This window comes from Lathamus discolor, chromosome Z (genome assembly GCF_037157495.1).
Source record: "Lathamus discolor isolate bLatDis1 chromosome Z, bLatDis1.hap1, whole genome shotgun sequence".
In the NCBI taxonomy this organism is placed as follows: Eukaryota; Metazoa; Chordata; class Aves; order Psittaciformes; family Psittacidae; genus Lathamus; species Lathamus discolor.
In genome coordinates, this window is record NC_088909.1 from 68,283,217 (window position 1) to 68,309,574 (window position 26,358).

At 39.3% G+C, this 26,358-nt stretch overlaps 2 protein-coding genes across 7 annotated transcripts in view; one reads left to right on the top strand and one right to left on the bottom strand.

Annotated features, from left to right (window-relative positions):
- The window catches only part of GOLM1 (golgi membrane protein 1), a 35,601-nt gene extending 19,382 nt beyond the window's left edge, over positions 1–16,219 (top strand). For 3 of the 5 annotated variants that reach the window (XM_065663551.1, XM_065663556.1, XM_065663553.1), the window contains exons 6-10: positions 5,251–5,389; positions 10,217–10,346; positions 11,538–11,819; positions 13,830–13,943; positions 14,277–16,219. In XM_065663551.1, coding sequence (XP_065519623.1) covers positions 5,251–5,389; positions 10,217–10,346; positions 11,538–11,819; positions 13,830–13,943; positions 14,277–14,341 — 730 coding nt within the window. In that variant the 3' untranslated portion in view covers positions 14,342–16,219. The remainder of the gene's footprint in view (positions 1–5,250; positions 5,390–10,216; positions 10,347–11,537; positions 11,820–13,829; positions 13,944–14,276) is intronic. The other 2 variants (XM_065663555.1, XM_065663552.1) reach the window with 2 other exon arrangements.
- Positions 10,377–26,358, bottom strand: part of NAA35 (N-alpha-acetyltransferase 35, NatC auxiliary subunit) — a 33,119-nt gene continuing 17,137 nt past the window's right edge. For both annotated transcript variants that reach the window (XM_065663549.1, XM_065663550.1), the window contains exons 17-23: positions 25,440–25,618; positions 23,595–23,731; positions 22,124–22,191; positions 21,736–21,876; positions 19,943–20,065; positions 18,783–18,863; positions 10,377–18,143 (exon numbers count right to left, since the gene is read on the bottom strand). In XM_065663549.1, coding sequence (XP_065519621.1) covers positions 18,084–18,143; positions 18,783–18,863; positions 19,943–20,065; positions 21,736–21,876; positions 22,124–22,191; positions 23,595–23,731; positions 25,440–25,618 — 789 coding nt within the window. In that variant the 3' untranslated portion in view covers positions 10,377–18,083. The remainder of the gene's footprint in view (positions 18,144–18,782; positions 18,864–19,942; positions 20,066–21,735; positions 21,877–22,123; positions 22,192–23,594; positions 23,732–25,439; positions 25,619–26,358) is intronic.

The following is a 26,358-nucleotide window of genomic DNA, read 5'->3' on the forward strand; positions in this document are numbered from 1 at the left end:
AGCTCTAGGGTCAAGGCTGTCTCAACGTGGAAAGCTAACCAAGTTACAGTGATGAAGATGAGTTTGCTTGTGTCAGGGTAGATGTAGAGACAGGCGTGATAATCCAGCCATGTACTAGCTTGAGCAGGGACTCTGGTAGCTGGTCTGCCTCCAGTTGGTCCTGAGGCAGGTGCACTGTTTCTTGCAGTCTCTTCATAGGAGTCCATAAAAGCAATTATCTCAGTCAAGGGACTATGCTTTCTTCACTAGCTTTGCTGAATAACACTGAAGTGTTCATTTTCTGGTTCTGGATTTTTTTGTAGCTATGCAATTGAGGAAAACAAACTTTGCACTCAAATTTTCATGGAATGATTTATAGCTTGGGCACCCTGCAGCATTCACAAAATTTTAGCAGGAACATATAATTATCTTTTTTAAATGTTGTTTGTTGTGTACTTTTAGGGGGGATGCTGGAACATTAATATTTCACTGTTGTAGTAAGTTACGTTACTATGCACCGTGTTCTGTTAGTTACAGAAACAGACATCTGATTGTACTTACATACAGTCATCTGCTGCCTCTAAATGCTTAGTTAATACTGTCATTCCAGTTGCTTACAAACAGCCTTTTCCCAATGTTATTATGGGCCTGTAAAAACAAGTATTAGACTCAAAATATCACTTTTAAGTTGTCTTACTTCTTCACCTCAGTATTAGGAGAAAACCAACATATTGTCTGTTCATCTTCAGTAAACCTTGGCAGGAGGGGGCATTAGACCTGCTTTTCTGTTATACCAGTATTTCTTCCTTTGATTTCGGGTTGTAGGGGTGCAGGTTTTGCACCTTAAGTATCATGTACACTTTGCCCAGTGGAAAAAGGAAGAGGTGGTATTGTGGTATATGGTAGTATAACCCCTTTTTTTATACAGTTGGATATTGCACCGTAGAAGACGGTTATAAAATTTGTTGTGAGTGTGAATGCATGATAATACAATTTTTAACTTGGAAGGCACAAAATTAGTTGTTTTTTTTGTCATACCTGAGTCTTGAAGTTTCATCTTAGCTTTTTGTTTGTTTTTGAGCATGTTTAGTGGTCTCCATACAGAAGTAGGCAGGAGTTTTGTGAGCTTACTGGTTTTGTGTGCAAAAAAGAGTGCACGCTCCTCAGCAGGCAGCATACTGAGCTACCCTTGGTGAACAGTGCTCAGTGCTTTCTGCTCACAGCAGAGCTTATTCAGCACAGACTGACTGGCAGCACTGACCCTTCGCTCCTGCAGCAGCCAGAGAGAAATGGAAGCCTCTGGGCTAATCTCCATCCTTGGCAGTGTTCAAGGCCAGGTTGAACAGAGTCTTGAGTGACCTGGTTTAGTGTGAAGTGTCCCTGCCCATGGCAGCGGGGTTGGAACCTGATGATCTTAAGGCCTTTCCAACCCTAACCATTCTATGATCGTATGATTCTATGATTGTATGATGATATTTCAGTGTTCAGATGAATTTTGGTTCCGAGGAGCTTTGTTTGTTACACAGTCACTTCTTTGGGAAGATTTGCAACATGTAAAAAGTGTGGTAGTTACTTTGGTGTTTGCAGAGCTGACAAGTGGAAGAATGTGATTGAACAAGTAATTCTTTTCTGGCAGGGGTGAAAGGAGCTGATGTTACATGCTCCTGGAAGACTGTGCTCTGTTTCCAGGGTGTGGGCAGTAAATCCAGCAGCCCTGGAGGGGAGAGGCTGCACATGTGTTCCTGTGCATGCAGAGCACGCCTGTACATGGTCAGGTATGCAGGTTAACACGGACACATGCAGTGCATGAGCATGAACAACACCAGTAGTGTCATCCTGCTCTGAGGAGGGGTCTGCTGGTGCAAACCTTGCTCATGTACATACGTACTGGCTGGTACCAGTCCCTGCACATCCAGGCATCGTACTCCCTCTCTGATCTGACTCCAGCTGCTGCCCTCGCGTCTTGTACATTCACACACACACTAAACAGGGAAGAATTAAAAAGGCATTTAATAAAAAGTGGGACAGCCTGTCTTGATCAGGTGCAGGGCAAGGCCAGCCAAGCACACCAACCAGCAATGTGTTTACGTGCAATTAATATTTATTGCCTTCTCTCTCTTTTTGCATGTTTGTTCCTGTCAGAGATCCATTGCTTCCCCTGCTTATGGTCCCATAATATGTCTTGTGTGATCCTGACGTGTTCCGCCCTTGCATCCATTATGTGTCCCCTACCCTGGGCAGGACATGCCTTAGTCCTGTTGACTCATCTTGGTGGGTTTCACACTGACACTGGGGCTGAGGCTGACTGGAGGCAGCCCTGGGTCTGTGGGGTGGTCTGGACAGGATGTCAGTCCAGTATCTTAGGCTTCCCACTGCCCTTATGCCTCTGTGCTCTTTTAGGCTCTTGGAAGTGGGCCTTGGTTGGGCTGATGGTTGCTGTGATGGGCCTGAGAGCAGCTGGGGTGGTTATTGACTAATCTTTGTGTGTGTGCAGGTGAGCTGTTTATCATAAAAATTAACTCTAGAGAGAAAACATGTCAAAGAGTCTGAATTTAAAGTGCAATTTGAACTGGGTCATATTGGTAGGATGAATTGGAGAAACTAGTGCTGTTCTTGTGCTTCAGAAGTTGTTCTGTGCATGGGTAGAGCATTCCAGTCTCCAGAAATCCCTTTTACAAGCCTTCACAGATAATAAATTTAAAAGGGTGAGGATTTGCCACAGATGTTAAATGAACATTTTCATGTGCATTGTGGGATGAAAAGGCATTTGTGAGAGGTTGCACTATCTCCAACTTCAGGTTGTCTGTGTACTGCAGCATTCTCCAGCTTGCAGACTGAAGTGCAGGTATTCTGATGTTCTTTTATTTCCGAGAAATTAGTGAACATGTACTTAAGTCCAACCTATGGTGTTTTATTGTCTCTGATGTTCATTGACTTAGGAAGCTCTACTTATTTTGGTGACTCCTTCATGTATTAGCATTATCAAAATACGACTTTCGAGTAATGTCTAGTCAAAAAGAAATGGTAATAAAGGTAATTAATTTGCCAGTTCATAGCATGCCTGTCTGTCAGTCTTCTTCCTTCCTGGATGTGAACTACAGAACAGATTGTTTGCTTTTAAAAACAGGGTGGAGAAGGATGAAAGTGCAGTAAGAACAAATGACTTGCTGTTGTAGAGGGCACATGGTCTGAGAATTCCTTTGGATTAGGCAGTAGCTTATTTGCAGCGTGAGAAATGGAACATGCCCATCTGAACCAACTGCTGTTACAACAGAGGTACTAACACTGCCAGAACCAGGCTCAGAAGATACTCATCTCCATTCTCTCTTTAGTGAGGGGGAGGTAAAATTTGCAGTTTGTTGACCATACGGTTGTACAAGGGATGCCAAGAAAGGTTTTGCATGCAGAATGATGTATTTGCAGTCTGTAACTGGTGGTATACATAGAACTCAAAGTTATCTCAGAGGGGGAAAAAAATGAGAGAAAGGAAAAAAATGAGAGAAAGGAAAAAAGGTTTAAAAACCACAACAAACTCCTCTGCCACTGTTAGTGAAACAGCACGGCCTGCAGCCAAGCTCCTTCCTTGGGCACGCTCTTCAGAGCAGTGGGTGCTGACAGCAATGTTTTTTCACCACATTTTGTCCTAGCATGATACACTTTTCATCTCCACTCAAACACACTATTGCTTGTTACTGTTCACAGTGGGTTCAAACGCATACTTGGGGTCCTATGAGGACTGGTTTCTAAGCCTTCTGCATGTCTGTTGCGGTGTAATGCTTACCTGCTTTGCTACTCTGTGGGTTTTGTTCTTCTGCTGATATAAACGGAAAGTTACTACAAACAGGTTATGAAGAGGGTGGGAGAGAACGGTTGATTTTTTTTTTCCTAATGGCAGCCATTTACCCTGAAAAACCCAGCTTGACCTGGGGTTTGCACAGGCACAAAGGGGAAAACACTGCCGTGGCAGATTCAGGAAAAACCCTTCTGCAACGGCTTAGGGTTTACTTAGAGGTTATGGAGCTGGGAGGGAAAGGCAGACTGCAGAACTGCAAACAGAAGACCTCTGGTGTCACACAGGTTAAAGCACTAATGGCATTGTGTAACTATTGAAAGTAAGTGAAAGATATACAATACTTGCATCTTTAGGAAATGCTTTTGGGACTACTGGTTGTCCTGGTTTGAGCAGCAGCAGTCAGTTTTCTCCTTCTTAGGAGCTAGTACAGTGCTGTGTTTTGATCTTTTGGCCTGGGAACAGTGCTGATAACACCGATGTTTTCAGTTGCTGCTCGAATGTTTGGTCTGGCCAAGGACTTTGTGAGCCTCATGCTCTGCCAGGGAGGAGGGGAGGCTGGGAGGAAGCAGAGACAGGACACCTGACCCAAACTAGCCAAAGAGGTATTCCATACCACAGCACGTCATGCCCAGGATGTAACTGGGAGTTACCCCGGAAGGGCTAGAGGGATGCAGGGTTGGAGGAGGTATCGGTCGGTGCTTGGCTGGGGGGAGTGGGGCGAGTTATTGGTCGGCTGGTGTAGAGGTGTTGTATTCTTTCCTCTTGTTATTTCCTTTATCATTATTATTATTGGTGGTAGCAGTAGTGATTTGTGTTATACCTTAGTTACTAAACTGTTCTTATCTCAACCCGTGGGAGTTGCATTCTTTTCGATTCTCCTCTCCTTCCCTCCAGGAGCAGGGGGAGGGCAAGAAGGGGGGGAGTGAGTGAACGAGGTTTGTGGTTGGGTTTAAACCACGACACTGGTGAACTCCATTTCTGTAATGTATGCTCTGTTAAGTCTTCCAGCACTGCACTTCAGTGAAATACTGAGAAAAGGTGTTCTCTTTGCTAGCAGTGGCTTACATCGATGTTTTATTTCAGCCAGTACCTTGCTGTTTCCCCTTCCTAGCTAAACTCCATATACTCTCTTCTGTAGCCTAGAAATGCTTCAAGGACGAAAATTGATCTTGACTTATTGAAATTGACAGGTTAGTGGAAGACAAGAAGATTCATGTAGCTTGTTGAGCTGGTCTAACAAAAGCAGTTTAAATAAATTTCTTTCCGTAGAACTTTGCCATCTTCACAACATGTTTGTCCCTAGGACTTAGATTAAAATTGCATTTCTTGCTTCTGACTTCTCAAATATAAGCACAGATAATAGGACTAAACAAGTAATAAAATAATAATAAAAAAGATCATTTTAGAAAAGAATATTTTGACATTTTAGAAGAGTGTAAATGAAAGTTGACAACTGCTTACCTTTTTGTTTTCTCCAGGTCACAATGCATCAACCAGATGAAAGAATTAAAAGAACAATGTGAAGAAAGGATAGATGAGCTTACAAAAAAGGTTACTGATGTTCCACAAATCAAAGAAAACAAAGACTTATCAGAAGATTTGAAAAAAAGCAGCCAGGTATGGTTGGGTAATTTCTTAAAAATATTGTTGTTTGTAATTCCTGGGCAGTTTTCCACTATCTCCAACTAACCTTAGCCCTTCTCAGTAAATTCTGCACTGCTTTCCTTCACATTTGTTGCATATTCGTGATCGATGAGAAATTGAGTGATTGCAAGGACAGAACAGGCAAAAGGTTCTGCAGGAGACTTCAAAGCTGTATCTCTGAGAGGGGCAGAATTTGAGAGGTGATGTTAGCAGTGGTGTGGAGCCTCTTAAAGAATATTTACACTGCTGAGCTTTGGCTCACAGCTGCCTTTGACTTTGTAAAGGACTTAGTTGCTTTGTATGTTGAAGATGTGTGGTAAAGATGAGGATTAATTTTTAACACTTCAGAGTAGCAACAAGCTGTGAGTAAGATACTGTAGTCCAAAGGTCTTTGAGGTGCATTCAATATAAATTGTCACAGGAATTGTAATGTCAGCCTTTTACTGTGGGAACAAGGGGAAGGTCAAATGTCTCAGGTATTTCCTTTTGGATATTCTGAGTCAAAGAACCATGTGACATGATAAGGCTCATTAGGGTAGGGCAGGCTTGCCACATAGACTGACTGTATGCCAGCTGACTTTCTTCCTGGAGTAGAGAGGTCAGGGGAAATCCCGAGAAAAGGAAATTTCAGATCGTGCTATTGCGTTGGCATGTGAATTATTGATGCTTCTTCGGTGAAGGATAGGACTTGTTTGGCTATAGAATCATAGAACAGTTAGGGTTGGAAAGGTCCTTAAGATCATCTAGTTCCAACCCCTCTGCCATGGGCAGGGGCACCTTCTAGTAGGTGAGGTTTCTCAAAGCCCCATCCAACCTGACCTTGAACACTGCCAGGGATGGGGCATCCACATCTTCTCTGAGCAGCCTGTGCCAGTGCCTCACCACCCTCCTAATGTCTAATCTGAATCTCCCCTCTCTCAGTTTAAAGCCATTCCCCCTTGTCCTGTCACTACGTGCCCTTGTGTAAGTCCCTCGCCAGGTTTCTTTTTGGCCCCTTCAGTACTGGAAGGCTGCCCTAAGTTCTCTTTGGAGCCTTCTCTTCTCCAGACTGAATAAGCCCAACTCTCTCAGCCTGTCTCCTTAGGAGAGGTGCTCCAGCCCTCTGATCACCTTTGTGGCCTCCTCTGGAGTCACTTGAGCAGGTTCATGTCCCTCTTGTGTCGGGGACCCCAGATCTGAACACAGCACTGCAGGTGGAGTCTCACAAGAGCAGAGTAGAGGGGCAGGATCACCTCCTTCAACCTGCTGGTCACGCTCCTTTTGATGCAGACCAGGATACGGTTGGCTTTCTGGGCTGCGAGCGCACACTGAAGCCGGCTCAGGTTGAGCTTCTCATTAACCAACACCCCCAAGTCCTTCTCCGCAGGGCTGCTCTGAATCTCTTCTCTGCCCAACCTGTAGCTGTGCCTGGGATTGCCCTGATCCAGGTGTAGGACCTTGCACTTGGCCTTGTTGAACTTCATGAGGTTGGCATTGGCCCCCCTCCCTAACTTCTCTTGCTTTTCCCCATGCTATGTGCATTGCCATAGAGGCATTTCAGTTGGGCCCCTGATGAAGCTGGAGTGACGGGTATTCCTTTCTGCTGCTCTTCAGGTGCTCCCTTGATGACCTGTGATCCCTCTCCAGGCTCTAGGCATCTTCTATTGGCACCAGAATCAAACTGGTAGGAGTGGGATGCATTGAGCTTCCCTTCCCCCAGCAACTTTAGTTTAAAGCCACCCCCAGCAGCCTGACAGGCCTGTGACTGAAGACACTCTTCCCTTTCTCCAAAGGTAGACCCCATCAGCCCCGGTAGAGTGTGTTTCTCAAACTGAGTTCTGTGGTCTAAGTAGCCAAACCTCTGGTTGTGGCACCAGTAACCATTTGTTGATTCCCCACATTGATATAGATGGCCCTGGACACACGCAGTGAAGCTCCTTGGTTGGAAGGCAGCTAATTTATTTCTGTGTACCGAAGCAGCCCTTCCGTCAGCACTCTGAGCGCTAGTCACAAAGCTTACTTGTTTGCAGTGGGGCCTTTCCCCCATACATTGGTGGGCAACTCTTACTGCAAAATACGGTGGGGGTTTGGTTGTATATACCCTTTTCTCTTTGGCTAGGAAAAGGCTACTAGAAGAAAGCACTTGATGACTTCAGAAGTGGAAAGGGTAATGCAACAAGGATTGAATCTGGGTTTTGCAAATAGCTGGAAATGGGTGGGGGAAAATGGCTGCAACATCTGTCCAGAGAACCCTAGGTGCTCAGGTAATGGTTCCAGTCTGTGTCCAGTCCTGTATGTAAAATGGTGGAAGAGAGAACTGCTGAAGCTTGATCCTGGAAACCTACATTGTGTGAGAGCTGCAAGACGGATGAAGCATTAGAGACAGGAAACGATAGACAAAAAAAAAGGTGAAAACTCTTATTTGTCAATAATTTTTATCATGCGTCAAATAAGTAAATAAAAAGTAGTAATAGTAATAGTGAATATATGGTAGTAAGTAAACAAAAAGCCCATTTTGAGAGGACTTAACATCAAGGTGTAAAATGCTATTTCAAAAGGTGATGTGGGGAAGACCGCAGTAGAGAGGTGGTCAACTTTTGGGGCTTGCAGCAGACTTTCATTACAATTACTTGTACCAGATATTTTTTCGTTTGTTTTGTGGTTTGGTTTATTTTTTACCATTTCCAGTTTGGAGGGGAAATCATCCCTGGAGGAACCTGAGGAGTGTGTCTGAAGCCCCTCTGCAGGAGAACTTCAATCTCCTGCAACAAGTCCCATAGCTGAAGGCAGTCTATTCAAAGCAGGCAGTGGTTTTAGGTGTGGCAAGTTATTTGTTCTCCTTTTAATCTATAGATGGGATGGTCCCAGATGACATAACCACTAATACAGCAACAGCCTAATGGAATTCTGTCTGCTTGTGTTCCCTAGGATCTGTGACAGTGTTTCTTACGTCAAGCTGTGCCTTTCTCAGTTCTTTGCCCAAGGATTGCAGTTTCTTGCTTGTACAAAAGCTACTTTATGTTAGTGCAAGGTGACCCTGATGAAATCTGTGTACTTTTTTAGCTACTGTTCTTAGCTGGAATAATTCCTGTTTGTAAGATGCATGTGCTTATGTAATGGAAAGGTTTAGTTAAAATAAAACAAAGAAAATGGGAGTCGTGGTTAATAAATACACAGCTTTTCTTACAGCTCTGCATTTTAAAGAATGATGTATACTTCTGAGTTGAGGAATACAGAACATGTTCCAATTATTTTGTATTCAGTCATTTCAACTTAAAATATTTTCAGCATATACCCTTTTAAGTTACCATCATTAAAAATTACTGAGCTAGAAATTTAAGGGCTTTTGCATGTATAATTAAGAGGTAGATTCTTGCTATTAAGTGCAGGCTCAGTATTTTTACAGAATTCATGCCCTGCATAAAGTGAAAAATGATCTGATGTTCAGTTTCTGATGGTTTCTACTATAGTGATTATCTCAAGAGGTTGAACTATTTATAAACAGAAGCATTTTTAAATACATTTTTGTTTTCATGATTGAAGGAAGATGGAGTTCTTCTGAATATCCTTACTGCAGTAACCAGATACTCTGTGGTGATACTTGCTGCTCACTCTTTCGTAAGAGTTAATGCTAGATTATTTGTTGTTGACATTGGACTTCAAAGTGTTGACACAAATTCTGCCTGGCTTTAAGCTTAAACATTTTCAAACCAGCCAAGTAATATCCTATAAGTCATCTGCAGCTTTGGCTTTCATGGCTATTATTTAACCACTTCCTTCCACAGACATATTTCTGAATGACTCTGTGAACAACCTAGTGTTTTATTAACCTACTTAGAAAAATGGATAGCTACACTCTTACCAGCAACCGTAACAGAAAACTTTAACTGTATTACTTTCTCCACCATAAGGTTTCATATTTATTTGTACACTATCAGGTATATATATATATATTGTTTATTTTTTAATATATACATATTTTGGTTTTTTTACCTTAAACAAAACGCCAGGGGAAAAAAAATAAAAAAGCAAGCCTTAGAACAGTTTCAGAACAAGTTGTTTGTCTGCACTGAAGCTGGTACAGTGCAACACAGCTCCAAGCACATTTCATGCTCAGTGTTGGTGTGACTGAATTGACATAGCTCTCAGCCAATTAAATGCCAATATAAGTAAACCAGAATTTTAATTGCTATATTGGAGTATCTTCAAGGTGGTGTACATATTAGCCCTTTATCTTTAAATAGGTCAGATGCTGAGAGCAATCTACTGCCAGTATTTAATACATTCTAAGTAAGCTCCATCACATTAAACAGATACTGTTGTCTAGTTGGTTAAGTGACTCCAGTTCTGTAAAGGTTTGTTTAACTGAAGTCTTGTTATGCTGAAACTGAGTCTACCTGTTCCTGTAGATCACTAACAGTAGTTAATGCCATCTGGTTTTTCTGCTCTGCTGACCTTGACATGGTAGCAGGGCAACAGTGGAGAAATGTGTGCTGTTACCATTCTGTGACCCTTGGAGTATAACAGGTAGTGTTCCTTTTGAAACACTAACCAAGAACAGTAACCTCATAATTATCTGCAATTAGATTAAAGAAGGTGTGTTAAATTCTCACCGTATGTTGTGCTGTTATATAGAAACATCACTGCATGTTCAAAATCGTATGGTACTTCCATCACCAACGAAAACTTCAGTCCAAGTATTTCTGAGTGTGCTAGGATTTTTTTTTTCTACTGAATCCTTATCTAGCTTCCACTTCTGTTTCCAAATAGTTAGGAAGAGTTATATATACCAATGCTTATCTGTGCACATTCATGTTATAGGTGAGTATTCAACTGCCAACCTTGGAGCAAACTGAGTTCAAGCAGGCTGACTTGGAACAGCAGAAATCCAATGAAGATGTACCTAAAGCAGTACCTACGGTAAAAAAGACAGACCCGCTGGAGGCTAAAGGTGAGATGGAAATCACAATCTGACAGTCAGTTGGTTAAGAACATTTGTAATTTAATTGAACATTTAAAAAACATTTTTGTACACAAGATTAAGATAAAAAACCAACACCAGTAGACTGAACTTTAAGCAATTTTCCAGCTGTGGAGAGGTATAATATTTGTTCAAGCATTTTTATTACTAACATTTCTATGGTTCAGTTTTGTTTAATTGACATGTTGCATGTAAAGGAAAATACAGATATTTACAACTCTGAAGTCATACTCCTCATTTAATATGGAGAAATTGCTGTTGGAAGCAATGATTTTCAATCACATTTAAAAGACTTGCTTTCTTAATAAGTCTGACACATCTAGCCTGCTACTCCTCCCTATGGAATAGCTGAAAGTTAGGCTTTAAAAAAACACACCTCCATGCTTCCCCTGGGTTGTCAATGAGCAAAATGCAAGTAAGGAAAATGATACACAGGAAATCAGGTTAGTTAACCTAATGTTGCTTGTCGTACTAAACTTGCAGAAACTTACTAATTTGAATAAATGTATTCTCATGTGCCAGTCTCGTACAGTACTGTGTGTGATAGAAATTCAATTTCTTATTTAATTATTCTTATATGCTATCTTAAATTACAATCTGGAGAGCATGCAACTTTCATTTTAGAGAACTAGCAATTGAAGACAACATCTATACATAGTTTCTTCAGGCAAGGTTTTTTTTTTCCCCTTGTTAAAAATACAGATACACAGGGAAAAAAAGGTATGGTCATGTCTGCTAAAAGTAACAGCCCTCCTGCACTTCCCCCTTTAAAAATTAGAGCAGCCTTGATTTATTTGCAAATCTGCCCATGTGACTGCTTTGTCTTAAGCTACTTTTGAACACCAAATCAGTTTTACTGTTGGTAAGTGAATGTGACAGGAACCTCACACTTACATAGCACACTGCAATTTTTATTTAAAGTGCTTGTTTCACCTGCCCGATTTATTAACTGCACATATAAAAATTTTAAGTAGGCAGAAGTATGAAACTGTTGACAACAAACAATGGCTCATCCTTTACCTGATGTGGTTGGAAGATATCTTTCAGAGGAAGAAGAATGGACTGAGAAAGATGAAGCAGTATTTATTGAAGATTTTTAACTTGTGCCACCACTGAAAGGCATTAGATTTTTTAACTCAGAATCTTTTTTATTGTTTACAGAAAGAATAAATGGCCTAGCTGACATTAGAAAACAGGAGCCTAAGGCAGAAGAGGAGAAGCTCTCTAGTCAAGTGAAAGACCTGCAGGATCCACTCAAGGCTGCTGGTGGTCATGAAGAGATGCTGCCTCAGTCAGAGAAGGAGCTGAATCCTGACGACAAAAAACAAGTAGCTGGGCAAGATGTGTTACAGCTGGCTGCAGAACAGGCTGCCAGTGAAGAAGCTGAGAGGGAGCAGCTCCTGAATTATGATGCTAAGCAGGACTCGCCCCCCATAAAGGCTGGTACGTAGCATGCCACGTATTGTTAAGCAGTAAAGACATGAAAGTGTGGAATAGGGCACAATTTCTGCAACAGTGGTGGCAGCTGGCCAGACTTAGTATAAGGTTCCTTAAAGGTTAGTATGAGATGTAAAAGGTTAGTCTCCAGCAGTATTCTACAGTCTGTGTGTAAAGATGGAAGCTTCTGTTTGTACAACATGGAGCTAACCAGGATGCATTCTTCTGCATCACTATAGTAGCCTTCCTGTCTCTCTCCATTAGCTGTACAAGGCATTTGGGGAAATCAGTCCCAAAACTGTTTGGTATTGAGGCTTCGTAAGAATGATGCATTTGAGAAAGATGAGATATTAACCATCCAAAGCATTGATGGAGAGACACTATGTAATAATGTTTTGCATATAGTCTTCTTATAGTGTTGTATAAATGCTAGCTATCCCTATTTCAAAATAAGCTAGCATGCATACAACTCTACCTAAGGCTTCAGGTATCTACAGTTTATTGTTGTGAGTTTGCAAACTGGAGATCAAATATTGCAAAGGTGCCAGTCTGGCATCTGCCATATATGACCCTGAACCATGTGTCTCTATAGCAGAGTACTGATGTTGTTCCTAAAGCTGACCAGGATCTGGACATCTCTCTGTCTTGAGGAACTTGGTCTCATGTGGACCCAGTAGCCCAGAGTAATCAAGAGGAAGACTTACGGCAGTCAGAGCAGGAACTGATGTCCACAAAAAAAGCTGCTTGTGCTTTTCTAGTAAACATATTCATAGAATGATGAGTAATGATGTTAATGCTGTTGATAACTTGGCAGGGATAAATAACCTTATCTGCATTGTTAAAGCAGTATTTTTCCAACTCCCCCGAAAAGACGCTGGCCAGCGCAGGCTGTTCTGTCCCCAAAAGAGATGTGAATAAAAGTTACGTAAACTGCTTCCATTTTAACAGAAAAAGATACCAGGAAGATTAGGTAAAAAAAACCCCATCTGATAACTGGTGCAAGAAAAAGCTCTGCCATGTAGCCTGTGAAATGTCAGCATGAGCTAGGAAGACTAGCAGGATGCTCTTCAGCCTTGATTATTAACAAAAATGCCACAGTTTACTGCATAGTTTCCCTGTAGACAAAGGTATAAAAAGATTTCTGCTACGTTCTCTGAACATCCTTTCTCTTCTGATAAAATCTTCTTTTAAAAGTTTGAGACCTTTAGTTCTGTAACTGTAAACATCTATTTGATATGGTTGTCTGAACATGGACAACTTAAGGCTAAAATTTTTTCAAGCCTGTTTCTAAGCCAGTTACTAATTAGAGGGCTTGGCTTAAGAACATTCAGAACCAGACTCCCGTCTCTCTTTCTAGGGTATGGGTTTTTTTCTGTCTGGTTGACTGCAAAATAAGGGTAGTAGTTTGGCAATCAGAAATAATGTTTCCATTTACTTCTGAGTTCTTTACATAAATAATTCTTAAGATAGTAAATAAAAGTTACTTGAGATGAATTAATGACAGACTGAAGAAAATCTTTACTGTAAAAGCACTTTGTGTCAAGTTAGCACATCATTACTCTTTTTTATGCCATAATCAAATCTTTCTGCTTGGTGGACAAAATAAAGAAAAGCAGAAAACTGAGACACGTTTTAGTGGTGGTGGCAATACATTTCAAAGCAACACCACAGTCCAGTTCTCAGCACTGGCTTCAGGTTTCACTTTTACTTAGGCTGTCCCTTAATATATTCTGAAATTAATGCTTTTGCTTTCTGTCCACCTGAGTGCTGGCTGAGTCTTATCACACTTCCTAAATCCCCAAAGATTCTTTTTCCCTAGTTCTTTAGGAAAGGTTTACAGGAAAAGCTGCCCTGAAATTTAACAGTTTAAAAGGAAGAATAATATAAAAACCTATTGTAAACAGCCATTCAGTCAACAGCAAAGCAAATTCTCTGGAAGTTTATTACAGTAACTGTCTCTTGTGCAGATGACTTTATGGTATAGCATAAACCTAATTAATTTTAATATTTTTCCAGACAAACAGGAACATGAACCACTGAAACAAGATAGGGAAGTTGATTACAACTTACATGAGAATGAAGCTGAATCAGAAATGGACAAGCAAGCAGCACTTGCAGGGATTGAAAATGGTAAAAAAGAAAAAAAGTTTTAACCCAAGTACTATATGCTGAAAAGTTTGAGACAATATTTTGAACATTATCCTGTAGCAGATATAGGTAGCTATTTTCTGTTTCTTCTTTGAACTTTCCCTCATGTTGACAGTGTGACCTACTTTCTGTTCAGCATCACTAAGTTACTGTTTAACATGCATTAGGAAGGGACTGTATCTGTACCTTTACTATACGGTACTTAACAGTCCATTCAGAATTTCTCCTGCTCTGTTCTACATTGTTTTCCACATGAACAACTATCACTTCTACCTCTCAAAGAGATTTATGTACCTTTTTTTTTTTCCTAATTAGTTCAAAACCCTGAAGATACAAGGAACCACTTATCTGAGCATAGTGAAGAACAACAGAGGTTGTGAACACAGTAAGTTCATGATGCAGCTTCTTCATATAAATGCAGCAAGGATGAGAGCAAAGTCATCTGAGAATGTTTTGATTATGTTCTCAAGACCTCAATAAGAGCCTAAATGAAGTAGTACTTTCTTGTGAAGTTTCAGTACTGTTTCAGTGGTAAATAAAATCTTAAATCTCTGGAGGCTCGTTTAAAAGCAGCCTGACTTCTGCAATAACTCTTTCCTTCCTACTGATTTGAAACCAGCTAGCAGTAAGTGTAGTAACAGTATCTGTGCATTGGTGGCAGATGAGAGTCCTCTGCCAAGGACAGATCTTTCCCCTGAGCAGTGGAGAAATTTCAGCCTTGTTTTCAAAGGAGGTTAAGAGCAGATAACATAGGAAGGATGAAAAATGACCCAGGCTGCTGTCTACCACTGTTGTGCCTGTTCTGGTGCATTTTATTGAAATGTGGGAAGACTTCAAAAGCATGATCATAATCCTTGGATACTTTGCAGTACGATGTATTTTCCTGGGCCTCTGAAGAGAAATTACTGGTTTGAACTGTAACCAGCTGAAGCACCTACATACAAGAACCTGGTTGTGTTCTTAGCTTTTAGGTTAAGGAAAGAAGGACTTAACAACAGTGTCCTCTCATTAAGAAGCCAGGGAGAAAGCTGGTTTAGACCTCTGTTCACAAAAGTACCACAGTATGGTTCAGTTACCACTAACTTGCACAAGTTTATAGAGAGTAAAAAGTCCATCTCTTGAGCTTTTCATGACAGAAGCTATCTGAAATGGTGTGCTAGAACTACCCTTTACTCCAACCAGCTACTAGCTTCTGCTAAAAAGCAAAAAGGCAAATGCTTGCCTTGTAGAACAGCAGTCATCCCAGCTGTTCAGTGACTAATACTCTCTGCTGGACTTCTGACAAAAGTAAACTAGACTATGCATTTATGACACACCTCAATGTTTCCCACAGGTGGAGCTGCAGTTCTGTGAAGTCCTATGTTATGTATAGTGTATCTTATTGCTAATATTCTGTAGCCTTTGTAATTTCTGTAACTTGTTGAATGTGAACTGGAAACTAGTTTATTTGTGATAACCTAGAAATACCTTCTGCTACCTGCAGTGTGTAGCCAGCTCTTTGGAAGTTCTCAAGCCTGGCACCGGTGTTTGGAGCAGTCTTTGTGAATATGAACCAACTGCTGTCAAGGCAGCATGGGAGCTTCCTAACCAGGAATTCAAAAATACAATAAAACCTCACAACTGGCTCTTGGCTTTCTCTCAGTGAACTTCATTGTGTAACTCTTTTTGTGGGGTGTCAGTTCCTTAGTGTATTAGTTTACAACTCCTGTACCTTACTTAAGCTGCCTAAATATGCATGTGGAAGGTTGGTTCATTTGTATATGAAGAATATGAGCTGTCACAGATGAAATGCAGAGCTCAAGTCAAGTGGTGCCGATTAAGCCTAAATATGTAAACAGTTCACTGATAGTCTTGCTACATGTAACTTGAATTCTTGTGAGAAAAGAATTAACTAACATTACTGAATTCTTTGTTGCTCTTTTTTTTTTCCCCACTATTGAAGTCAGACTTCATGGTTCTGGGCTAAAAGTGGCAGTGTAGCAGGGAAAACAAATCCTTGTAATCTGGAGAGAAAAGGAGGTATGTCTACTACATACAATTTTAAATTAAAGGAGTTTTACTTGAACAAAACAATAGATCATGGAACTGCGGTTTACATAATGTTTCCTATCATTAAAGATTTTAGTTGCCTAAGGCAGGGAAAGATCTTTGCTGTAATCATCTTGGGGTTAAATAACACTAGTCTTTGCTGTTTCTTAAAAACTTCATTTTAGATAAGCATTTAAAAATAAAAATAGTCTTTGCTGCTGTGTACTCACCTTATTCTGTACAGTTTATATACTTTTAATGTTCATGAAAATTAGAAGGGTGACATTTTTTCCTTAGTTCTGTAAATTATGTGGAACTTGGTTTATCTTCTACTTTCTGCTTCCTTCCTTTGGAGAAACACTAAAGGCTACCCCTGAGCTGCTGTCACATAGATCAAGATTTTTAAGACAGTTAAGACTGGTGATGGTTCACTGAAAGACAGTAAAAGCCAGATGAATTCTCAGTGCCTGCACTAGAGCCAGTTTCCCAACTTTACAGCCACATTTTCCATGATTTTGATTACTTTCACAGCAATACAGTAGTACATTAATCATAAGCAAATATCTAAAATGGTATACAACCTCGTCTGCAGAGAAATCAGGAAAAATGTGTTCAGGGCAGTACTGCTGCTTATTTCAATTTAGAGCTGCTGGTTGCTGGCAGGCCAGCAGGTGTTCCGCTTCCAAGTATCTTCACTGCTTTCCAGCCCTAGCTCAGCAGTGCTGCTGCTCAGATGATGGAGCTGAAATGGTATCACTCCACAGTACAACTGCATGTTAGGAAAAAAGAACTAACGTCTTGCATTGTCAAGGAGGAGTTAAAGCCCATCACTATGGAAGGAGTAATTTTGCATCAAAATGAAGAACTGCCCTGTCCAAAACAGTCAGACCAGGAGGATTTCCTTGTATGGCCCAGATAAGACTGGGCAGTATGGTTTATCAAAGAGCAAGTCAGCTTTTTAAAGTTTTTATTTTTTTCCTCTTGTAGCAGAAGGTTGCTCAGCGCAAAACCTTGCCTTCATTATTTCACACAGGAGAATGACCTGTTCCAGGAAGGAAAGGGTAGGTGTGGGGCTCTTCTCATTTGGGATTTCTACCTATACCAACCATTACAGAAGGCAGTAGGATCCAGCAGCAGCATTGCAGTCAGAGCAAGAAAATGAAGGTCATGCAAGAGCTGACTGAGCAATGGAACAAATTAGCAGTTCCTCTTTCGCAATGACAAAGTAACAAAAGGATTAAAAATAAAAAAAAAAAATAAAAATCGCAGAGTAGTAAAAATACAGTCCTCATGTCTTGTGTTCCTATGTTGCTAGTGACTATCACAGTGTTCAGCTATGCAGATTCATTAGTACCATTACAATTAAAGACAAAGGAACAAACTGCAACTAGGAGTGACTTACTCCATTTCTCACTGTCTTCAAGGACAACTTCTACATTTGAGACAATATACCTCCTACACAATTTACTCCAGTAAAACAAAAACCACTGAATTCAGCACAGTACGAGCTAAATTAGTAGGTTTTGTCTGCTCTTTATTTCTATAAAGTTTGTTTTAGCTTAAAGGACTTTGCAAGAAAAGAACCCAGTCTTCCTACTTGCAAAGTGAGACAATTTGATGCAATTAAGCAAAAATAATGGAACTTCACAATATCTCCAAGTGGTTTGGTTCAAAGCAGAATTTCAGTAGCTCTGCTGTTCCTATTAGACATGAGGCTCTACTGCATTATTTTTACTCTGTCCCAAGTGTTACTAAATTACTAAATAACCACTTTGTCAGTGCTCATTAAAAAATTAAAAAGAATAAATCTGTAATAAAATCAATTAAAATATAACATTCTTCAACAATGCATTTGATTAAAATCAGCTTCACCCATAAAACGTCATACAAACCACTTTAAACAGCAGTTGTTATTCAGATAGATAACACATAAAAGATGAGTACAGATATTACATGTAAAAGTACTTCTATCCTGGAGATCTCCCTCAGTCTGGATACAGTCCTAGATATTTAATCTTGCAGATGTTAAGTGATACACAGATTATGCTCAGATATCCTACTCTCCGGTAGCAGGCATCCTAACTCTCTTGTCTTTCAAACAAGCTTCACAACAGGAAAATATTTATGAGGGGAGAAGTCAAATTCTGGAGGAACCTAGAAATAAGATATTTAAAAACATCACACAGCAGTACTACTGAATTTAATGCTCTAAATGAGGGATACCCTGCAGCTAGAAGAAAAAAAAATATAAAATTAGACCACAAAAAAAATGGGAAAAAAAAAATCCTAGCTGTTCAATGCCTGGAAAATATTCCAGCCCAGTTCTGGGTATGCCAATCATTCTCCAGTAGTAATGGGCACACAGCTGTAGATTGCTGGTGTGACTCTTCAGTATGCTCCTTCATTCTTCTATGCTTAGCCTTCTGCAGGAAGTCTGAAGGCCCTCTCTTCCCTCTGACCCACATGGCACCTGCTAATCCTGATAGCCAGCACTCTCCCCACTGTGTTCAGTACTCTCCCCACTGTGTTCTTCCCACTCCTGAAGAATGCCCATATTCGCACATGTCCTCTCACATGCACTTCCCAATTTTTTTTTCCAAACATTTAGAAATGAGAGTATTTCATATTTAAATAACTGCAACAAACTATTTCCAATGGAAAAATGGATTGTTACTTTCCCAACTCTTTTAAGAGTAACTGTGGCCTGAATCTGTTCATTCAGCTGTAAGAGACCTGTGGTAGCATTGTGTGTAATACTACATTTCACGTTCAGCTCCACTGGCATTTTCTTACCTTGGAGTCCTTTTTGTGGCCTCCTGCCAGCAGCTTCATGACCACAATATTGGGTTTAGCAACTTTCAGGATTCTATTGACCTAAACACAAGACAGCAATAAGTTTTCAAGTGAAAGATGTGACCTCAGAAGTATTTCAGAGATAATAATCAAATGTTTAGGTACTTTACAACAGTCCTCTTACAGAATGAGTTAACAGAGATGAGAGGTGTTTGGATTTGCTTTAAAGTATAAAAGCTGGATTAAGAAAATTTAATAAAGGGAATGCTTATTTTAATACTCACTTTTTTAATTCAACAGACCATAGAAACCACTGCTCTCCCTGCTATGGCAAGTTCCAAGGCACTCATCCAAGTAAAGGTTTAGACAGCCTTAAGGCACCTACTCCCAACACTATGACACAGTGAGAAGGGTAAACTCAAGTATCAAACTGGTGGCTTTTTGCCTGGAAGTGCTCTGGGCACACTTGAACTTATTCTAACTACCCTGGTTAGCCTCAATCAGATGATTTGGGTGTGAATGCAAATAGGATCCAGGGCACAGGCAGGGATTCCTACATTCTCAGGAAAACCTAATCCCATAACTGCTTTTAGCCCACTGAGATGCAACAGAATGAACATCCTCTTTATTCCAAAATACAGTCACAGACACCTAGTTTTTAAGTGATGGACAAAGAGGGAGAAATTCCTACCTATGTTTACAGCCCAGTGCTGAGAAAACTGCTCCAGGAAGCAAGTGCCAGACACAATCCTCTTTTCAGCCTGAGGACAGTTAAACCCTTTTTTCCCACCTCTCAGGAATACATCTGAATTACCAGATTCCAACTAAGTGAGGGAAGCATGTGTCACCTTCCTGATAAAACTGATAACACTTTTACAACAGGACCAGAAGGAAACATGCAAGATGGAACTAAGTTGCTATCTACTATTTAAGATACTCAGCAGGGAGAGGTTTTGGAACAGTGAGCACAACCTTGATTATGTCATCTAATGTACCTGAAACAGACCATTGCATAAGGCACCATCACTATCCTCTCTCCACTCCTTAATCAAAGCACCCAGCTTTGCTCATCATTTTGACAAAGTATATTTTGGATCCCAAGCAGATCCAGCTGAATATTTATTCTACTATGAGCATACATTGCAGTATTTCAGTCTTACCTCGTAGTCTGGATTAGGAATATTCTCAAGAATCATTTTAGCTTGCTGGAAGTGTTTGCTAGCTGCCATGTAGAGATCCGATGACTGAGGAGGTGGGCTGTACTTATTTAAATCAGACATTTCCTAGCATGTTGTGGAAATATATATATGTGTATTAAAATCAGTTGCCAACAAATTTAACATATATGCTTAAGGATACTGAAGAAAAGAAGTCAGTTAACTAAATAATATTTTAAGAATACTTCAGTTGAAAGCATTTAAAATGGCAAACACCAAGTAGCAATATGGTGCTTAATTACAGTGCCACAAAATACAATAAACTTCCCATACTCTTTGTAGAACAGTCTTATCTCCTGAAGAACTTGTTAATTTGCTTTAATAGTGCCATGCATCACATGCATGTGAAATTACAGAAAAAAAACAGGAGAAAAAAAAGTATATGATATTATTTACTCAAATCAATTTTATAGCAAGTAAGATAATGAAACTGTTCAAATGAATGAACAGTTAATTTATAGAATTTTGATACTTCCAACTTTCTTTAGGGATAAAAAAACCCCTCAATGACAAGGAAAAAGTCATGATTGTCTTAATTTCCCCTACAAATATTTGTAGCATTAAATTAGGGAAAGTGACTGGCATACAAAATAGCACCACTTAAGTTCAGACAGACCTGTAAAAGCAGAAGTCTGGCCACCAGAAATCCAAGTTCAACAAGAAACACTCAAATTTCTGCACCTGAGGCAGAATAACCCCACAAATCAGTAGAGGCTAATAACCAGCTGGATGAGTAGCAGGGTTACTGTGAACACCAAGCTGAACACAAGCTAACAAGGTGCTCCAACTACAAGCCTCATATGGGACTATGAAGTAGGAGTATGACCAGCAGATCAAGGAAGGTTATCATTCTATACTCCATATTTGTGCTGTAACATCCAAAATACTGCATCCAGTGCTGGATCTACTCAGGTCAAGAAAGATGCTGAGATGCAGAGATGGCTGGGAGTCTAGAGCACATGACCCGCAAAGAGAGGTCAACGGACCAGAATGTTGGTGGGTAATCTTGATAGCAGACCACAACTACTTGAAAGATAGTTACAGAGCTGTCCAGAAGACAAATGATTCTTGTTAACAGCAGACAATAGGACATGGGCAGAGAGGCCATAAATTGCAGGTTGGGTAATTCAGACTGGGTATTTGGAAAACAGGTGAGTAATGTAGCCCTCAATCTGGTTATCCACAGACTAAATGGACCAGAAAAAGTAACTGCATCAGGTTAACCAAAGGATTGGAGAATCTCCATCTTTTGATTTTTTCAGACTCAGCTAGACAAAGACACAGCTGACGTGATCTATAATGCTACTTCAAGGACAAAAGCGGACAAGCCTCTAATGGTCCTTTGCAACCAACACGTATGTTATTTAATACTCAAAATTAGTTTCCTTTTCCTGTTTGCTTACTGTAGTAATAGAAACATGCTGCTCTATGAACTGCAGCCAAAAAGTCTGACAACAGACTTTCAAGAGATTATATTTTCATGCAAAACAACACAAGCATTTCAAACCACCAGACCAATTTTTAAATATCTAAGAGTCTAATTTTCGTAAGAATTCAAAGCAATAGATTTTTCTTGCAAACAACTAAAGCTAGAACTTCTTGCCATTTTAACTTATGCTTCAATACAACTTTGAGATATTGAAGGCTCTTTTTACACTGACGACAATGTCTAAAGCAGGTGAGTAAATGACTTACTTAAAAAAGTGTGACTGGCACCACATTTTAAGAGTACTCACTTTAAACTGCAAGTAGTGGACCGGTGGTGGTGTAATAACACTGTTGAATGGAGCAAACCTGTGTTCATATCGAACTTGTTCACTATCTAGTTCAAACTTAGGCTTCCTTACTTTGCCATCCATGTCAAATGCAATCATTGTCTAAAATGGAAAGGATAAATAAAAACAAGTGTTAGCTTTATGTCGTATTTTTCTGTGAACAAAATGAAAGTTGATTTAGCTGTAACTGGTAAGATAGAAAAATAGTAGAAAATTTACCATATCACACTGTAAAACTGAACTTCATTTCCATTCCCAGTAAAAACAAAAAAGGCATACAGCATATGCTTGATACTTATTACAGAGAAGAAAACCTGAAGCCAGTGTTCAGCAAGTACAAATATATTACCTTGTACATCCCGGCACACATATTTTGGTATGCTTGACTCATGGTGATCTCTCTGCTGAGAGGGCGAACTGCAAATTTCACACAAAAATTCTTTTTTTAATTCGACATAAGTCCATACACTAATTTCAGATGGAAACAATTCTTTAAAATATTCTGAAAATTATAAAATTCTCAATTAGATTTCAAAATAAAGAAAACTGAAGCATAAAATGCATGGGTGTGCATTTCTGCTCACCCAGCTGCTGATTACACTAAATCTTAACACATACTTAAGAGTCACATGAACACAACACTGACATCCATGAAATAAACTGGCCTAGACAGTTAGTGTTATTATACAACACTTAAGAATAATCTAGAATTTAAAGATTGTAGTTGAGAGGCCTGTTTGCTTAGTTCATGGATTATTTTTTAAACTTCGACGACTAAAAGGTTAAAGCATTTTTATCCTAGTAAGAAAGCATTTTTATCCTGATAATATGCTGTCCTTCACGTTCCAGCATTTAACTAGTGCCAAACTGCCCCACACTTGGCACCTTTTAAAAAGTATAAAATACAGTAGTAATTTTTAAATTTTGAGATACAAGGGAATTTAGTTGATATGATCTTGAGGTATTCACATCTAGTTATTTGTTCCCCTTGAAAAGGGGACAATGATAAACACACAAAGAAGAAGGAAGAGCGAAGAACAGAAGCAGGCTCTTGCATGGTGTTTATCTGGAATGTTAATGCTAACTCCAACATACTACAATCTTAGAAGCCACTTAGGCATGGCAAATCTGTATTAAATCTGCATCAAATTTGTATCAAAAAGGTTTGAGTGCACTTTTTAGTTAGCAGGCTTATATTTCTGATCACAGAGACTGCTATGGCATAGGAAGGGAAATTCTCATCTCCTCTTATGCATGTAAACCAGAGAAAAGTGTAAGTTTCTAAAGGAGGTTTGCAAATCAGTACTACCATTGAATTAAAACAGGGCAACTCACCATTGTAAAATTATACTATTTAAAAAAGTGATAACCATTTATTAAAGCTGGTGATACCAGCTTTAATACCTTCTGAAACCAGAGAAATTACAGAAATACACAAAGTTTAGTCTTTGAATCTAGCTACAGTCACAGAAAAATATCAAAACAATTCTACAGGAATAGTAGACTGTGGAAAGGTAGAAGTAATTGCTCTGGACTTGTTAATTACATCTCACAGGATCAAACATATAACACAACTGGCGAAGCTGTGAATATATATGAGCCTGTTTTTTTCCGAAAGACATATTTAAAAGTAAGTAAATACGTAAATGGGAAACTCTTACACAGCCACTGACTCTTTAAAAAAGTTTTACATTCAGCCTTCATAAACTTCATTTTTCCTAACCACATCAGTGTTGACTCTAAATTATGAATTTTAATTCTACATGACTGCATAAAGGCAGAGGAAAAATGAGTCTAAGTTACACTCTACACACAGATACCTTTTTTCTTCTTCTTTGTTTTCTTACTACTACGGCCTTTCTGTTGTTCCTCCATTATTCTCTCCTCTGCCATTTGAGAGCTGTCAGCGCGGCTCAGTGTTGACATCAGCCATGCATAGAGAAACTCTGATAGATACCTACAGCAAGAATAGTATGTAGTGTTACATACTACAGTGAAAAACATATTCATAATGCACACATGCTCACTAAATGCCACATCATGTACTCAAAGAAGTAATAGTGAAGGACAACTTTTAGGGCACTTACAACTCTGTTTTGCATGTCTGAAATCAACAGGTAAGTCTGTGATCTATCGTTTGCTTTTCAAATAAGACATTACACAGATTCAAAGACACAGCTCAAGGAATGCAAGTTTCTTATACATTCACTAAGTGAAGTCTAAGCTTTTTATTATTTCAAAACCTATATAAGATCAATTTTTTTCTAGAATTCTTCCTTCTGCTAGAAAATGAAGCATTTTTAAAAAAGGTACTATGTTCATACCTTTTCTAATTTCATTAGGAACTACTTTTTTGAGGAACCCATGCAATTCCTTAAGATTTAAAAGAAATCTTTAAGAATTCTGTAAGAGCAATTTCTTAGTGAGCAGAAGAGGGTCCAATCTCTTGACTGACTTCAAATCAAAAGGAATAGGAAAAAAATGATTAAAAAAAAAGAAATTAGATCTGGAGCACATGAAGATATAATACTTAATAAGAAGTCATAATTCAGAATGAAAATTATGAATGAGAAATAATTATAAAATGAGAAATTATAAAATGAGAAACAATAGTGAATCTCATTTGCACATTCCCTGTCAGAAATTTCCTCTTTTTTTCTATTTGTCCTTCTTCTATTCTCTCAGAGTTAGGAGAAAAAGCAGTCAACATGACTGCTCCCATTAACAGTGCTTTTATTAAAATGGTGGGGGGAAATACAGGCAGGTAAAAAATACTGTCTTACAGAGAACTTGGTATTACTTGTTGAGGTATACCTAAAAATATTGCCATCATCTGGTAACTATCTGGAGTTCTTATTTTCTCACATAATGGTCAATCCACTAATGAAACAGCACAGAAACATAATGAAATGCCCTGAAGTTCAAGTCATTTGAACCAGTCTAATCTCTCAGAAAGAACACTTACAGCTTATATAACAAGAGCTTATTGGTAGCTTTACAGAAAAAATACATCCAAACCCCAAAACCAGTCAAGTACAGAACCGTTAACACAGGAAAGTTCAAATCTTTAATGCTGAATAAGACACGAGCCACCATTTATCTTTTTGATCAAGTCATCAACTACGAAAAGTAATGTGAACAGAAGTGGAAAAATAAGGAGTATTTTGAATCCACACAGTGCAGTCATTTTCACTACAGGCAGATGTCTCCTCAAATCTGCTCACAGGATAAAAATGTTGGTTTTATGTAGTCAACCTTCAGATTAAAGTCACAACTCTGAAGATCCTTTTCAAAATACTAGAGAGTAACAAGACTATTGATCTTTGTACTGCAAAACCAGAAAAGAATAAAGGGAATTGCTTTCATCCTGCATTTTCTTGTCTGACAAAATCACCGTATTTTCCATTCACTGTCATTAGGAGACAATTTAAAAAAGCTACATGACAGTGAGTTATTCTTTCAGGGGAGAAAATACGTACACTACTTAGCAAGTCTAGAAAAGAGACCAACATATTTTTTTCCTCCACCTGTAATTTTATGAATAAGCAAACTAAATACTGTGTAGAGCAAGACTTAAAAAAAAAAATCAGTTGAAGTCCCTCCTTTCAATATGTGCAGCTCTGTGAGAACATCTCCAACAGCTGTCAAATAAAGCATCCTCTTACCAATATATGTAGTAATATTCATGCATACTGTAAAGTTCCAACTCAAAGCCACTCAGAAGATACTGTATCATAATACGAAGGTTATGATATAGGACCCAGGTGCCCAAGCAAGCCAAATGTTGCCTTTGTGGTTCCTGCTTCAGTAGCATACTATGAAGCGCTGCATCTACTTTCTCTGCCTATTGAAAAAGAGAGCAAAGTAAGAGACAGAGGAGGAAGTGCATTTAACTGAAACAGCATCCAAGTTCTGCCAGAAGTAAAAAATCTGAATACAAATTGGGTCAGTGAAGCCACACTCCCTATTATGAGGCAGAAATATGTTTTTACAGATATTGCCACCTCTATAGTCTGGAGCTGTCAGAAAACAGGAAAGCTATTCACGTAAGTAAATTCTGCTACACAGAGAAATAAAAAGGCCACTCTGCATAATAATATCAGTAATAATAGGGTTTTTTAAATTTCATTTTTTAAAAAGTATTTATATATAAATTGTTAGCAGTCACATTAACACTGAAACTCAGATTCTGCTTCAAGCTTTTATTCATTTTGCTATACCAGCAGTAATTACCTGAAGAAAAAACACACAACAGCAAAAACCAGACCCAAAACCAAAACAAAACTACCTGCACTGAAAAAAATAAATTTATAAGCTTAACATGCAAGACACACAGTGGCACACCATTGGTAAGACCAGTTCAGCCTTCAAAAGTAGTTTTATGGAAGACATTAAGTCCCCCAATTGAAAGGTTATCAGTAGTCCTGAACAAATCGATCCATATAACCTGTTGCAAAGTGAAAAAACAGTGTGTCTCAGCCACAGGCCAGCAACGAACTCTCAACAAAATCACCTTGAGAGAAGCTGAAGCGCAAAATATCTCATCCCCCACCCCACCACCCTCCAAGTTCCTTAACTCTTCTC